This window comes from Anabas testudineus, chromosome 7 (assembly GCF_900324465.2).
Source record: "Anabas testudineus chromosome 7, fAnaTes1.2, whole genome shotgun sequence".
Lineage (NCBI taxonomy): Eukaryota > Metazoa > Chordata > Actinopteri > Anabantiformes > Anabantidae > Anabas > Anabas testudineus.
In genome coordinates this window covers 22606392-22620787 of record NC_046616.1, presented here as the reverse complement: position 1 = coordinate 22620787, position 14396 = coordinate 22606392, and the positions used below count along the sequence as shown (strand labels likewise).

The 14396-nt window shown below is 41.8% G+C and overlaps 2 protein-coding genes across 2 annotated transcripts; one reads left to right on the top strand and one right to left on the bottom strand.

Annotated features, from left to right (window-relative positions):
• Positions 1-97: 97 nt before the first annotated feature.
• On the bottom strand, positions 98-3099 carry LOC113167014 (tubulin alpha-1B chain-like). The gene is made up of 4 exons (XM_026367321.1): positions 2974-3099; positions 1599-1821; positions 1346-1494; positions 98-1242 (listed from the first exon to the last, which is right to left on the bottom strand). The coding sequence occupies exons 1-4, from the start codon at positions 2974-2976 to the stop codon at positions 262-264; spliced, it is 1356 nt and encodes a 451-aa protein (XP_026223106.1). The 5' UTR covers positions 2977-3099; the 3' UTR covers positions 98-261.
• Positions 3100-6844: 3745 nt separating this feature from the next.
• On the top strand, positions 6845-10034 carry tuba1a (tubulin, alpha 1a). Its single transcript, XM_026367320.1, is given in 5 exon segments — positions 6845-6972; positions 8119-8341; positions 8452-8600; positions 8704-9237; positions 9239-10034. Coding segments are annotated over 5 exon segments (1356 nt in total). The 5' UTR covers positions 6845-6969; the 3' UTR covers positions 9686-10034.
• Positions 10035-14396: the final 4362 nt, after the last annotated feature.

Genomic DNA, 14396 nt, shown 5'->3' with positions numbered 1-14396 from the left:
CACAACTTAATTATATGTGATAACTCAAGATCTGTAAACATTTCACATGACAATGTAACTAGATTACAAAAACCTAAATGAACAAAAGACAAACAACTTCACATGTCACAGGAATTTTATTTAGAACAAAGCCAAACTTGACATTTTCAGTAGTTTTAATCTGAACAGCCAAACCGTAATTGAAAGACAAACACTTGGAATGCATTCAAGAACACATTGCAGTCAATTGTTTCCTGTATAATTAATGCCTTTATGTCCCTTTTAATACTCTTCTCCTTCCTCCTCTCCCTCACCCTCAATAGAGTCGACTCCGACCTCCTCATAATCCTTCTCCAGAGCTGCCATGTCCTCTCTGGCCTCAGAGAACTCTCCCTCCTCCATACCCTCACCTACATACCAGTGAACAAAGGCACGCTTAGCGTACATCAGATCAAACTTGTGGTCCAGCCGAGCCCAGGCCTCTGCAATAGCAGTGGTGTTGCTCAGCATGCACACAGCCCTCTGGACCTTGGCCAGGTCCCCACCAGGAACTACTGTGGGGGGCTGGTAGTTGATGCCCACCTTGAAACCAGTGGGGCACCAGTCCACAAACTGGATGGTGCGCTTGGTTTTGATGGTGGCAATGGCAGCGTTTACGTCTTTAGGAACCACATCACCACGGAAGAGCAGGCAGCAAGCCATGTACTTGCCGTGGCGAGGGTCACATTTCACCATCTGATTGGCTGGCTCAAAGCAGGCATTTGTGATCTCAGCTACTGAGAGCTGCTCATGGTAAGCTTTCTCAGCAGAGATAACAGGGGCGTAGGTGGCCAGAGGGAAGTGGATACGGGGATATGGCACCAAGTTGGTCTGGAACTCTGTCAGATCAACATTGAGGGCACCATCAAAACGAAGGGAAGCAGTGATGGAAGACACAATCTGACTGATCAACCTGTTCAGGTTGGTGTAGGTGGGACGCTCGATGTCGAGGTTCCTACGGCAGATGTCGTAGATGGCCTCATTGTCCACCATGAAGGCACAGTCAGAGTGCTCTAGGGTGGTGTGGGTGGTCAGGATGGAGTTGTATGGCTCCACCACAGCGGTGGACACCTGGGGAGCTGGGTAGATGGAGAACTCCAGCTTGGATTTCTTGCCATAGTCGACAGACAGACGCTCCATCAGCAGGGAGGTGAAACCGGAGCCGGTGCCACCTCCGAAGCTGTGGAAAACCAGGAAGCCCTGAAGACCAGTGCACTGGTCAGCCTGAGGACAGAGGGGGAGAGATAGTGAGAACATGTGAGATACAGTTTGAGGACTTTGAGAATCGGAATTAGGAATTTACTCCTACTGACAACATGTTACCCACCAGTTTGCGGATCCTGTCCAGAACCAGGTCAATGATCTCTTTGCCGATGGTGTAGTGTCCACGGGCGTAGTTGTTGGCAGCATCCTCCTTACCAGTGATCAGCTGCTCAGGGTGGAACAGCTGGCGGTAGGTGCCAGTGCGCACCTCATCTGAAAAGATAAAAAACAAATTCAATCAGTTGCTCTGATTTCCACTTTCCTATATTATAATATAATATATATATATTAATATTCAGCTCAGTGATGCTACCCACCGATGACAGTGGGCTCCAGGTCCACAAAGACAGCTCTGGGGACGTGCTTTCCAGCTCCAGTTTCACTGAAGAAGGTGTTGAAGGAATCGTCTCCACCTCCGAGAGTCTTGTCACTGGGCATCTGTCCGTCCGGCTGGATCCCATGCTCCAGGCAGTAAAGTTCCCAGCAGGCATTGCCGATCTGAACACCAGCCTGACCAACGTGGATGGAGATACACTCACGCTGTGGAGAGAAAAAGGTTATTTACGTGGGTTAATTAAGTCTTAATTTCACATTTGATTACATATTACATTGGTTGTTTAAGAAACGATGCTTCTTGAACCTGCAAACATCTACTTGCTCCCCCTATCTAAGATGAACAGGCAATGCAGCAGGAGGCACCTCCCTGCACCACAATCCGCAGGGGACGTAAATGCCTGACAGCAGCCCCCGCAGAAGCAGGATGCTGCTCCTGTCTTTTCCTTCGTCTTTTTTTTTAGGGCCTAGTCTTTCTGCCTTTTTGCAAACACAGGCACAAATGCAAATTAATTTGCATGAGCACAGGCGCGTGCACGTCACTAGTCTGGAATTTTCCACTTGTATCTGAGGATGCACAATTGCAGCAAATGCTGGGCTGAGGAAAAAAAACTAAACAACTTATCTCCCCAACCACAACTGTGTCATCTCATAATTTAAAAACCTACAAATAACTCAAATAAAAATCACAAACAAGGTTGGAATCAATTGAAAGGTTAGATTGAATTAAATGACCATCTTAGATTTCATATTCTATTAAAACATTACCATTGAGCAACATCACCTTAGGTTGGGGTTGTTTTTAAATAAGGATTCAATTAAATGTATTTGATTTATATGTATTAAAATATAAATTAAAAATGATGGCTGCAATCAGATGTCTCCATCAATCCCCACCCAATATGCCCCTCCCTGCTTAGAAGGAGGGGTAGGGCATTTTGAAAGGTGTCTGATTTTAATTTAGCGTTGAAATCTGACATATATTAAAAATCAAAAGCCAAATTCGGACACTGCTTTACAAAGAAAATCTAATTCATCCTCCTCACTGTGCGCTGCGTAAAGCCCCCAGCCAGTGCATTGTTCCCATCTCCACACAATGACAATCACATCATGGCACTGCTGCAGAGCCATCACTGTTATCATCAACAGAAAACCCCACTGTTCAGCTGCATCTCGGTATATATCTACAGGAACAAGTGTAAACACTGTGACGGCTGAAATGTGTTGAATGTGTTGAATTGGAGAGGTTGATCTCAAAGGTGGAAACGCGTCGCGGCGTCGCGCTACCGAGCGATGAACGGTCCCCTGCCTAATTATCTCAATCCCTACCCAAGGAAGAGGGAGCAAAATGGAACTTACCATGATTTCGTTTGAGGTTCAAGGAGGGAGAGGAGAAAATGTGAAGAAGGAGGCTTTTTTTTAAAAAAAAAGGTGTCTTTGCGTCGCGTGTTGTACCCAACGGGGTCGATGCAACAACTGCTGAATGGGAAGGCGGTGCTACCAGATTTATACATGCAGGGCAGGGGTTTGCTCCTGTGCACTGAGCAGGGAGGGAGGGGGCGAGGAAGCCTCTACTACCACCATTTAATTATTCTCTTCAAACGAAGATATACTGGTAAAATTGCATTTAAATTTCACAAAATGGTTATTTGAAAAGCTGCTGATGCTCACTGCATTTAGATGAATAGTGTAGGATTGAGTCAGTGGTGGGTCAGGATTTGATTTTAGATGGAGGTTGATGTTAAGAATTCTCAGTTATAATGAGAATAATCCTTGTTGTAATGTCATTTTGCATATTATATGTATTTTATGTGGGCTGTTTATGTTGTTTCTTCAATAAGGAGCTATTTCAAACAAAGCTCATTTATTATGCATGCAGAGGAATGAGCACGCTAGGTGTGGCAAATCAATTGGAAGAGCCATCTTTGTGTGCTGACCTTATATTAGTGTACACAAGCAAATTCTGTGTAAAACCTTCCAGGCACTCGATGAACCCTACATTTTAAAAATTATGCAAAATGGCTGAACACCTCTGTTCAACAATATGCTTCCATCTCCCCGAGCTGATAGAAGCCGGGCGTCCATGTTGCTGAGGACTGCCATGGTATCTACCCAGCGTGCCAGCTCCCCATCTCTCCTCCTCCCTCTTTGTCCCAGATTCTCTGCAATGATGTCATTCAGTGGGCCGATCACATGGCTGCTATGTCTGCCTGTCTTTCTGTGTGCCTCTGCTGTTCAGCTGGACCCAGGCTGGGGTGTGTTCACTCTGGTTCTGTTCTGTTTGACGAATTGAAAGTAAATGAATTGCAATTTATGTGACATAGTGGCTGGACTATGTCTGACTCTGACTATGTCGTGCAAGGAATGAGAGCCATTTAAAAAGAGGCCTAATCAGTACATTCCAAGTATATATATATATATATATAAATGAACCAAAACGGTGCTATTTATGTCCAACCAGAATATGGGAATAATCATTTATTCAATAAGGAAGTGAGGATGTATGATTTACAGCATGCCTTTTGTGATTGCTGTACTTAATATGAACTGCAGGGGATGAAAGAGAAGGACAGGAAGCAGCCGTGGCTCCCAGCCAGGACTTCTTGAGAGGACATTCTCCACCACCCCACCATCGCACCCTTTCTTCTCCCCCTCCTGTCCTCTCTGTCCTTCTCCTCCCCAGCAGCTGTGAGACAGGGAGGGTATGAGCAGCTGCTCACAAGACGAGAGAGGGAGGATGGGAATGCGAGGGAGATGGGAGTGGTCCTTAATGGCATGGAAGTAACTGCACTGCATCCTGTGAAGAGAGAATACGATACCCAACAAAGTGACAAAGCATATTTCCCATCTGTTCCAGCAGAGTCTGTAATGTATATGTGTAAGCTAAAATAAGAACATCATTCTACTACTGTGCTGTCAATTTATTCTCTTAAATGAATACAATGTTGTCTGGATGTTGGTCAGAGGGAAATAAGTAGATACGATAATAATAGATAATGATAAAAATCTATAACTAATATACTACACATGTACGGGCATTTTTGTCAGTAGTTGAATTGGGTCATTTGATTTTCAGTGGATATTTTGATGGTATTTGTTGTTGTTACAAAAATCTCTGTAATGTACTCTTAAACACAACCCCACATATCCACACACATATGTATCAGATAGATATTAACAGTTCTGGATAGGGCAATGGAACAGCAAATATTGTATAATTTACATGTCAACGGTTAGAAGAGGGCGTGAATGAGCAAGAGAAAGTAAAAGCATGTGTACAGGAAAAGGAAATAGCACATTATCAAGCAACAGAACCAAGGATTAAAAAAGGCAAATGAGGAACAGGGGGAGAAATATAAAACAAGTCTCCCTCACAGATTTAAAGTGATCAGTGTATTAGTATATAATGTGTATGGCATGTTGTATTTTAAAAGATTTTATATGTTTTCTAAAGGTAAATAAGCCAGTTTCTGTAAATTATTTTATGTGTTACGTGTTAAAAGGACCAGAGCTCACACACTATTCTGTTCTAAATCAATACGTTCTGACATCAAAGCTGTGACTTTCTATTATATTTCCAATATTTTATTGCCAAGCTGTAGCTTTTATAATGGTTTTCATGGTTATTTATTTTTAGTGCTTCATCCAAAAGTGGCACAATTAGCTTATTTCATTGTGGCTGCAGCTGCAAGTAGCAGCAGCACATTACTGCTGTGGCTACAGGTCACTGTCTCAAAATCGGAGTTAAAATACATTCACATTTAGTTATTTTACCAAAATCTGAGTTAAAATAACTCAGATTATAAGATACAAAATTAGGTTTTGTGGCCTGAGATTGTTTTTCAAACAGCCTGCATCCAAGGAGATATCATGAGATATCATCATCTACAGACAGGTTCATGATCTTGCTCTTTGAGAATTCGACATTTAAGACAGATGTCTGCAGAATGCATCAACAGAAAAGCTGTTCATCAGCCATAATGATGCCGTGCATCTTGTGCCACAGAGGCCACACCCAATCCTCCTCGTGTGATTTTATGTATGTATTTTTTGTCATCAGCTGTATAGGATGAGGACACATGCAGTCGCAGTTCGGAGCAAGTTCATTTCCTTACAGACACAGGACATCATGAGGAAAGATTTTAGAAAAGAGATGGCTAAGGTGCCTAAAATCCCCCCTGCAGACGCAGCTGCACTGCAGCCCGTTAATGCTGCTATTTAAGCTGGGTCATGTGACTACCAGCTAAAGGCAGTCTATGTGGATACTAGGCTGTATCCAGGCAACCCCATTATTCATTTCCTAGCAACCGTTAAACCTTGGGAGGAGGGCTGGGGGTTGGGCATGTGTGGCTCTCTGTGGCCTACATGTTCGTTGTGTATGACTGGGCAGTTTGACCTCTTTTGTCAAGATATGACTGAAAAATAAAGCTGGAGAACTGGAAGTACAATCCATCGCTACTACAATGTACATGTACAAAGTGTACAAGCATCAAGTAAACACAGTGATTTTTAAATAATAGGGAGAATATGCTTGGTAAAGTGCATGATGTGTAACCATCGCTGGAGACCAGCAGTGACATATGGCCATAGCAAAAATAAACCAAAAACTAGATAGTGGAAAAGCTTGACTTGTCTGAAATTATGAAACTATGTATAGATGCATATTTTAAAAAGTAAATAAATACAAAAAAAAAAGACAAATTCTAATTACATCCAAATCTGTGGAAGAGCTCTGGAGAGAAGAGTTAGTGAATTAGGAATGAGGAACAAAATTTGGGGGAAGATGGGTTGACTTATTGTTCCTCTGGTTTAGTGCTGACAGGTGATCAGATATCAGTCACATACAAAATGTAAAGGCTAAACCTCATTTAAGCAAAACACATGATCAAAATTGGTATAGTTCATATGAATCTATTGTTTAGTGCTCTCTTTGATTCTATTTCATGTGCATATGTTCTGAAGCTGTACACAAACTCTTTGCTACAGTGCAGACTGGGTCAGTCTGGTTCCAGCATGCAGAAAATTACGCAGCGTCTTCCTCACAGTACGAGGCGCCATGCTCGGAGCACAATAACGGAGGATGTCGGGATTCGGGTGGGGTCTGGGAGGCGGTCCCTGTAGCGGGAGAGACGCTCAACCAATAGAAACCCGTGGACGTCTTGGAAAAGTCAGACTGACAGCGGATTGACCAATGGCGTCACGGCAGCCGCCGGCGCCGGGGCTACACTTGCTTATAAACCACTGTCCATCCTCATGTTCGCCATTATCTCTTACATCGACCCCATAACTGTCGAATTGTAAGACTCCCTGTCAAGGAGCTTCTTCAACCCTCTAGCGCGACTAAAACATTACAAAATGGTAAGAACCTTTTGAAAAATTTATAAATAGACATATTTGAGGTGTACATGTTGCTTCCACTTTACCGGGATGTGAATTGCGTGTATGAGTAGAAGAGAAGGGAGGATGGACGTTAACGGAAAAGTGGGAATAAAAACTTGTGGTATGATAAAACGTAACTTCAGCTCCACGGATAAGTTGTAAACATGGACATTTTAGCGGCAGATGTGCTTATAATCGGAGGTTTATTGTATATGTGTGGGGGGGTTAGCTGGCGCGCTTTGGATGGAGACGTGGCGGGTGGACCGAACAAAAGAGGGTTTGAGCAGGTTGCAGTGTGGACGGAATGAATAATGTGGTCTGCCTCAGTCCAGCTGTCGCTCCCTGTCCTCGGTTTTATTCTCTCACTCGGCTGACGAAGCCCTGCTCATCACTAACAGGACGGGGAACGGCGCTGCCCAGTAACAGGGAGGATGCTTCTAAGCTGAGTAGCTTCAGTGTCCCACACCCAGAGAAACCCCACCCGCAGTGACAAGGGATGAAATGCGCTGTCAGCATGGCGCAAGTCATTAAAAATGCAAGCTAGTAATCGGACACTGCTCAGTTGTCTCCTGATAACCAACAGTACTCCGCCCTCAGTGGATTAACGGAGAACACCGTTCCGTTTAAACTCTCTATTTTACATTTTGCTGTTGACCAAATGAAACTTTTTTTTAACAACATGTCGCTGGATCAGATTATTAGTTTACGGGTTGACACAAATTTCAACAAACGTCATCGGTTGCCAGAGTGAAGGGCTTGTCGCATAGCAACACAGTTGCAGACAGAACGCAGTGCGCCAATGAGAAGTTGACGCTGCCTGTAGAGTAGAGGACCGTCAGTGATGCTGTTGTTGACTGACTGAGGAGAGGTTTACTCACAACTATTACTAGTTACTTCAGAACAACACACATTTCATCTAGAATGTAGATTCCATTTATTTCAATTGATGGAGTTTATTTATTCATTCATTTAAAAAGGTTTATTTAGGATTTTCAGTTGTATTGTACTATGATAGTATTATCACATGGCTATAGTGCTAAATTGGGGTTTCTCTCTTCTTCTTGCCTGCATAGAAACTAAAATGAATTCATACAGGTAGATAATCTTCTTTTGTTCTCTCCACAGCGTGAGTGTATCTCCATCCACGTTGGTCAGGCTGGTGTCCAGATCGGCAATGCCTGCTGGGAACTTTACTGCCTGGAGCATGGGATCCAGCCGGACGGACAGATGCCCAGTGACAAGACCATTGGAGGTGGAGACGATTCCTTCAACACCTTCTTCAGTGAAACTGGAGCTGGAAAGCACGTCCCCAGAGCTGTCTTTGTGGACCTGGAGCCCACTGTCATCGGTGGGTAGCATCACTGAGCTGAATATTAATATATATATATATATATTATATTATAATATAGGAAAGTGGAAATCAGAGCAACTGATTGAATTTGTTTTTTATCTTTTCAGATGAGGTGCGCACTGGCACCTACCGCCAGCTGTTCCACCCTGAGCAGCTGATCACTGGTAAGGAGGATGCTGCCAACAACTACGCCCGTGGACACTACACCATCGGCAAAGAGATCATTGACCTGGTTCTGGACAGGATCCGCAAACTGGTGGGTAACATGTTGTCAGTAGGAGTAAATTCTTAATTCCGATTCTCAAAGTCCTCAAACTGTATCTCACATGTTCTCACTGTCTCTCCCCCTGTGTCCTCAGGCTGACCAGTGCACTGGTCTTCAGGGCTTCCTGGTTTTCCACAGCTTTGGAGGTGGCACCGGCTCCGGTTTCACCTCCCTGCTGATGGAGCGTCTGTCTGTCGACTATGGCAAGAAATCCAAGCTGGAGTTCTCCATCTACCCAGCTCCCCAGGTGTCCACCGCTGTGGTGGAGCCCTACAACTCCATCCTGACCACCCACACCACCCTAGAGCACTCTGACTGTGCCTTCATGGTGGACAATGAGGCCATCTACGACATCTGCCGTAGGAACCTCGACATCGAGCGTCCCACCTACACCAACCTAAACAGGCTAATTGGTCAGATTGTGTCCTCCATCACTGCTTCCCTTCGCTTCGATGGTGCCCTCAATGTTGATCTGACAGAGTTCCAGACCAACTTGGTGCCATATCCCCGTATCCACTTCCCTCTGGCCACCTACGCCCCTGTTATCTCTGCTGAGAAAGCTTACCATGAGCAGCTCTCAGTAGCTGAGATCACAAATGCCTGCTTTGAACCAGCCAATCAGATGGTGAAAATGTGACCCTCGCCACGGCAAGTACATGGCTTGCTGCCTCTTGTATCGTGGTGATGTGGTTCCCAAAGATGTAAACGCTGCCATTGCCACCATCAAAACCAAGCGCACCATCCAGTTTGTGGACTGGTGCCCCACTGGTTTCAAGGTGGGCATCAACTACCAGCCCCCCACAGTAGTTCCTGGTGGGGACCTGGCCAAGGTCCAGAGGGCTGTGTGCATGCTGAGCAACACCACTGCTATTGCAGAGGCCTGGGCTCGGCTGGACCACAAGTTTGATCTGATGTACGCTAAGCGTGCCTTTGTTCACTGGTATGTGGGTGAGGGTATGGAGGAGGGAGAGTTCTCTGAGGCCAGAGAGGACATGGCAGCTCTGGAGAAGGATTATGAGGAGGTCGGAGTCGACTCTATTGAGGGTGAGGGAGAGGAGGAAGGAGAAGAGTATTAAAAGGGACATGAAGGCACTAAACAGGAAATATTTGCATAAATACCTAAATACATTCCAAAAAGTAACATGTGTCTATTATTAATTTGGCTGCTCAAAATAACTCTGATGTCAAGTCTGGATTTTAAGTTTCTGTGATAGGGAGGGTGTACGCTGGAAGTAGGAAGGAGTTTAATCTTTAGTGGGTGAGCACTGAGAAGGGACACAAAGCACTGGACCAGGAAACTGTAGTTAAATTTTGTTTTTAAGGGCATTCTAAAAATGTTTGTCTTTGACTATGTTCATACTATGAAATCCAAAATAAATGTCACTTTGCCTCTGATCAAAATAAATTTCCTGTAACATTTCAAAATGTCTGTGTGTGTGGTTGTGTTTACATATATGTCTTTAAATAATCATTAGTCTAATTCATTCATTCATTCATTTATCTCATTATAATTAAACACATTATATCAATGAAACATCAGTACAACAAATTATGGTAACTTATCACACTGACTCAATGCAGGGTTCCATGACCTATGCAGTGCTGTGAAAAAGTATCTGCCCCATTCCTGATTTTTTTTTCTTTTATGTTTTTACATTTTTATTACTCTTAAATTATTCTGATCATGAGACGAATTGTTACATTACACAAAATAGAGCTTGTGACACTTGATCTAGAAGATCTTAAAAAGCAACACATCATACTGTGATCTAAAGAAATTCAAGAAGAGATGAGAAACAAACTAATTGACATGTATCACAATTACATTTAGTCAGTTGTCAGACACTTTTTATCCAGCACAACTTACAAGTGAGGTACAAGGCATCCAGCCGTATCAGTTTGGAAAGAATTACAAAGCCATTTCTAAGGTTTAGGACTCCAGTGAACCACACTGACTACCAAAATTACTGTAAGAGCACAACAATGACTCATCCAGGAGGTCATAAAAGAACCCAGATCAACATCTAAAGAACTACAGACCTCACTTAATCAGTTAGAATCACAATAAGATAGAGACTAGGCAAAAAATAGCATTCATGGGAGAGTTCTGAGGTGAAAGCCAATGATGACCAATAAGAACACAAAGACCATTTGCCAAAATTAACATCTTGATAATCTTTAAGATTTTGGGAGAAATATTCTATGGACTGATGAGCCAAAAGTAGAATTTTTTGGAAGGTGTCCAACCTCTTAAATCTAGTGTAAAACTAACACACCATTAATGATCAATGGAACCATTCATTATGTGCTCTACAAAAAAAATCCTGAAGGAGAATGTCCGACCATTACTTTGTGACCTTAAGCTCGAATACACGGTTATGCAGCAGGATAATGATCCAAAACAGCAGCAAGCCCACCTAAAAATGGTTTAAAAAATTCAATTCAAAATTAAGGTTTTACAGTGGTCTAGTGGATGTGTGGACTTAAAACTGATTAACATGATGTGGCATGACCTTTAACCTAAAATTATTTTGTGTGGCTTAATTAAAACAATTCTGCAAAGAAGAGTGGGCCATAATTCTTTCACAGTGTAGTAAAAGCGAGTTAACCCAAACACAGTTGTTGCCTTCAATGGTGGTACAACAGGTATTAGATAGATAGATAGATACTTCAGGGGGCAGTTACTTTTTCATAGCACTGTATACAGTTCATGCTTGCTTTTGATAGATAAGAACAGAGGTCGCTGTGTTTTAAATAAGTGTATTTACTGTAATAAGACAATAGAACAATACACCTATGTATTGTAGAGAACTATCAGGATGATTAATTCAATGATTCATAGACCAGAAACACCAACACCTGCCCTTCATACAAACAGATTACCTATTTCTCAAATATCATAAGAAAAGCGTGGACGTTTTTTTCACTTCCATATATGTATATTCAGTATCAGGGTTTGTACTGGAACATTTACTAACCTCATTATCCTGCCTCTTTAAATGGAATGGAATGTGGCAGAAAAGTGTTCATACTATTTAGATTGTTTTTCTACATTAGTAGTTTAAGTGGATGAAATCAAATATGGTCTGATGGTTTTATTGCAGGAGAGAGACCATTAGCAAAATCTGGAGTCAGTGAAAGTTTGTTAGGAAATGTGGTCTAACACAAAAATGTAAATGAGACAATAGTTCTTTCATTTATGATATATGACTGGTCAGCTTTTTTGGTACTGTGAGCTTCTAATTTACTTCCTCAGATGTTATCAGACTATCTTTCCTGCTAAGACTAGTAAAAACAGCCACCATAACAACATGCTGAGCAACAGAAAAAGCATTGGTTCCTGTGAAAGGAACTATACTCTGAATCTTAAGTGGGGCGAAAGTATTTGGGACAAAACAGGATCAAATGAAGACTCAAACCAGCTTCTGATCAACTTCAATATACAGTTGATCTGATCTCATTTCTGAATAATGTACACAGGAACTGTCTATTATGTGTTTGTACAGATACAATTACTGCACTTTTTCTGACAGCTGTTCAGATTACAAAGATGCACAAAGCTGTTCCACAGATGTGAAGTGATTGTAGAGTACTGTAATGCACAAGAACCACTTTCTAATAGAATAGAGACCCCTGCTGGTAGAGTGTGCTTAATTCATTCCGCTGCTTTTCTCTTCATTAATACAGTAGGAAATAATTGATACATTCAGATATTCTAATATGAAATAATTTTAATATATAAATATGTATGGTTTTCGTATGTTCAAAAAAGCATAGCTCTGGTCCCTGTTTTCATTTTATTTTTTTAGGAGTTTTATGCCACTAGACATTCCTTGACATCAAGTGTCATACCCACAGTCATTTGGTGTCTTTCATTTTTTTGAGGACGCTTGCAAAATGAATAGAGCTTGGTGCCCTCTTATTTTACACCCACAACAGCTCTGCTAAGAAAGCTTACCATGATCAGCCCCCATGGCAATCAGAAACGCCTGCTCTGAGCTCCTAATCAGATGGTGAAATGTGATGAAAACTGGTGGGGATCTGGCCAAGGTCCAGAGGGCTGTGTGCATGCTGAGCAACACCACTGCTATTGCAGAGGCCTGGGCTCGGCTTGACCACAAGTTTGATCTGATGTATGCAAAGGGTGCCTTTGTTCACTGATATGTGGGTGAGGGTATGGAGGAGGCAGAGTTCTCTGAGGTCTGATGCTCTCAGATGTGTGATGTAGAATGTTCTGTAAAAACTTTGGGTTATTGTTTGCTTACCAGTGGATGACAATTGCTTTTGCCTGTAAATAAACTGCATAATGAACTTTTGTTCATGTACTGTATTATGATAAGAGAATGTGCCAGTGAGATACATAATGAACTCATGCTTCACTTTGAAGTCTTTGTTTCTTATGGTATTTTCACTCTCATGTTTCTGTACATGAACCACACCCTTGTGATAGTCTCATTTTTCCCAACCAGACCATCTTATTATGATTACAAACGACTGACACATAATGTAACATGAAGAATCCATTCACAACACAGTCCATAAAAGTTTGGTCTGCAGCTGTAGTCATGGTAAAACTTTGCTTTCTGGAGAAGAAAAAGTAATTACTGATATTTAGTGGAATGTTGTGCAACCCAAATGTGCTGCAGGTTACACAACCAACTAAGATTAGATCAGAAAACGTGTAACACAACATCTGATCATAGGACACATCTCCTGCTCTGGCTCTACTTGTAAGATCATTCTGCTTGAACAGAGTCTTTATTAATCCTGGATGGTCACTGCAGTGTTACAGGGATTACACAAATGCAAAACCATAGTCAGGGTTTTAAAATAAACGTAATTCACAGAATTAGTAGCTAAACACTAAACTTACACTAAGTGATAATACCTGGTGATAGAGCAGGTTTAGTATTTGCATACTGTCATACCTACTGTTATAGTGGGGTTCTTCATTTGAATGACATATTTTAATAATAAAAATAACTAGTGAATAAAAGTGGCTCTAGGGGGGTGTGTGGAAACCCACAGATGTGGTTCAAAATTTGAATGTTTAAAAATCTCACAATAGTGGCTCAGCTATGTTTGAAACGTTTTTATACCAGTGATTTCAATTAATACATACTTAAAAAATTGACTTTAGATTATGCCAATACTGGAATCAGGAAAAAAAAAAAACGTTCTAAATTGATTTTTAAAAAGTCCAACAGCAAAAATGAAGAGGATCTCAATAAATGTTAGACTGCTGGTGGGAATGTGTGACAGTTAAGCAATTTCTAAGAGTTTGTACTCTTGTACAGTAACACTGTCACAGTAAGAGTTACAGCAGGTACTTGTCATTGTCTGTACTTTGAAAAAGAAAGTGGGTCATTAACAAAGGGTTGATGATATATTTGTAATATTTTTTGATGAAGAAGAAGATACTTCAAAAGTTAGTTCATTAGGTTGGATAATGGCCTGTGTCAGAGTGTTAGGTTGGTTTATAAGTTTGAACTGTCATGTTTGCAACTTTTCATTATCATTTAATTTGATGTTTTCAGTTGTTAAAAAAAAAATCAGAAAATGCTGGTGACTAGTACCTAGTGCCTAAAGTGAAACCTTTACACTTCTTCTCGCTCTGATGAGCACACACATGCTTTATGTCGAAACGCTGGGTGCTGCACCTTAAAGCTCAGATCCCATCTTGTCAGATCCTGCCTTCATAGTTCACAATGCTGATCAAATCTCAAAGTGGATTAAAAGCTGTTCAAATTAGAAAGCAAAGCAGCAAATCCTCCCATCGGAGAAACC

Coding starts and splice junctions, on each gene's coding strand:
- LOC113167014 (XM_026367321.1), bottom strand. Junction 1,495..1,598: donor CCTGGAGCCCACTGTCATCG/GTGGGTAGCATC, acceptor TTATCTTTTCAG/ATGAGGTGCGCACTGGCACC. Junction 1,243..1,345: donor TGGACAGGATCCGCAAACTG/GTGGGTAACATG, acceptor CTCTGTCCTCAG/GCTGACCAGTGCACTGGTCT.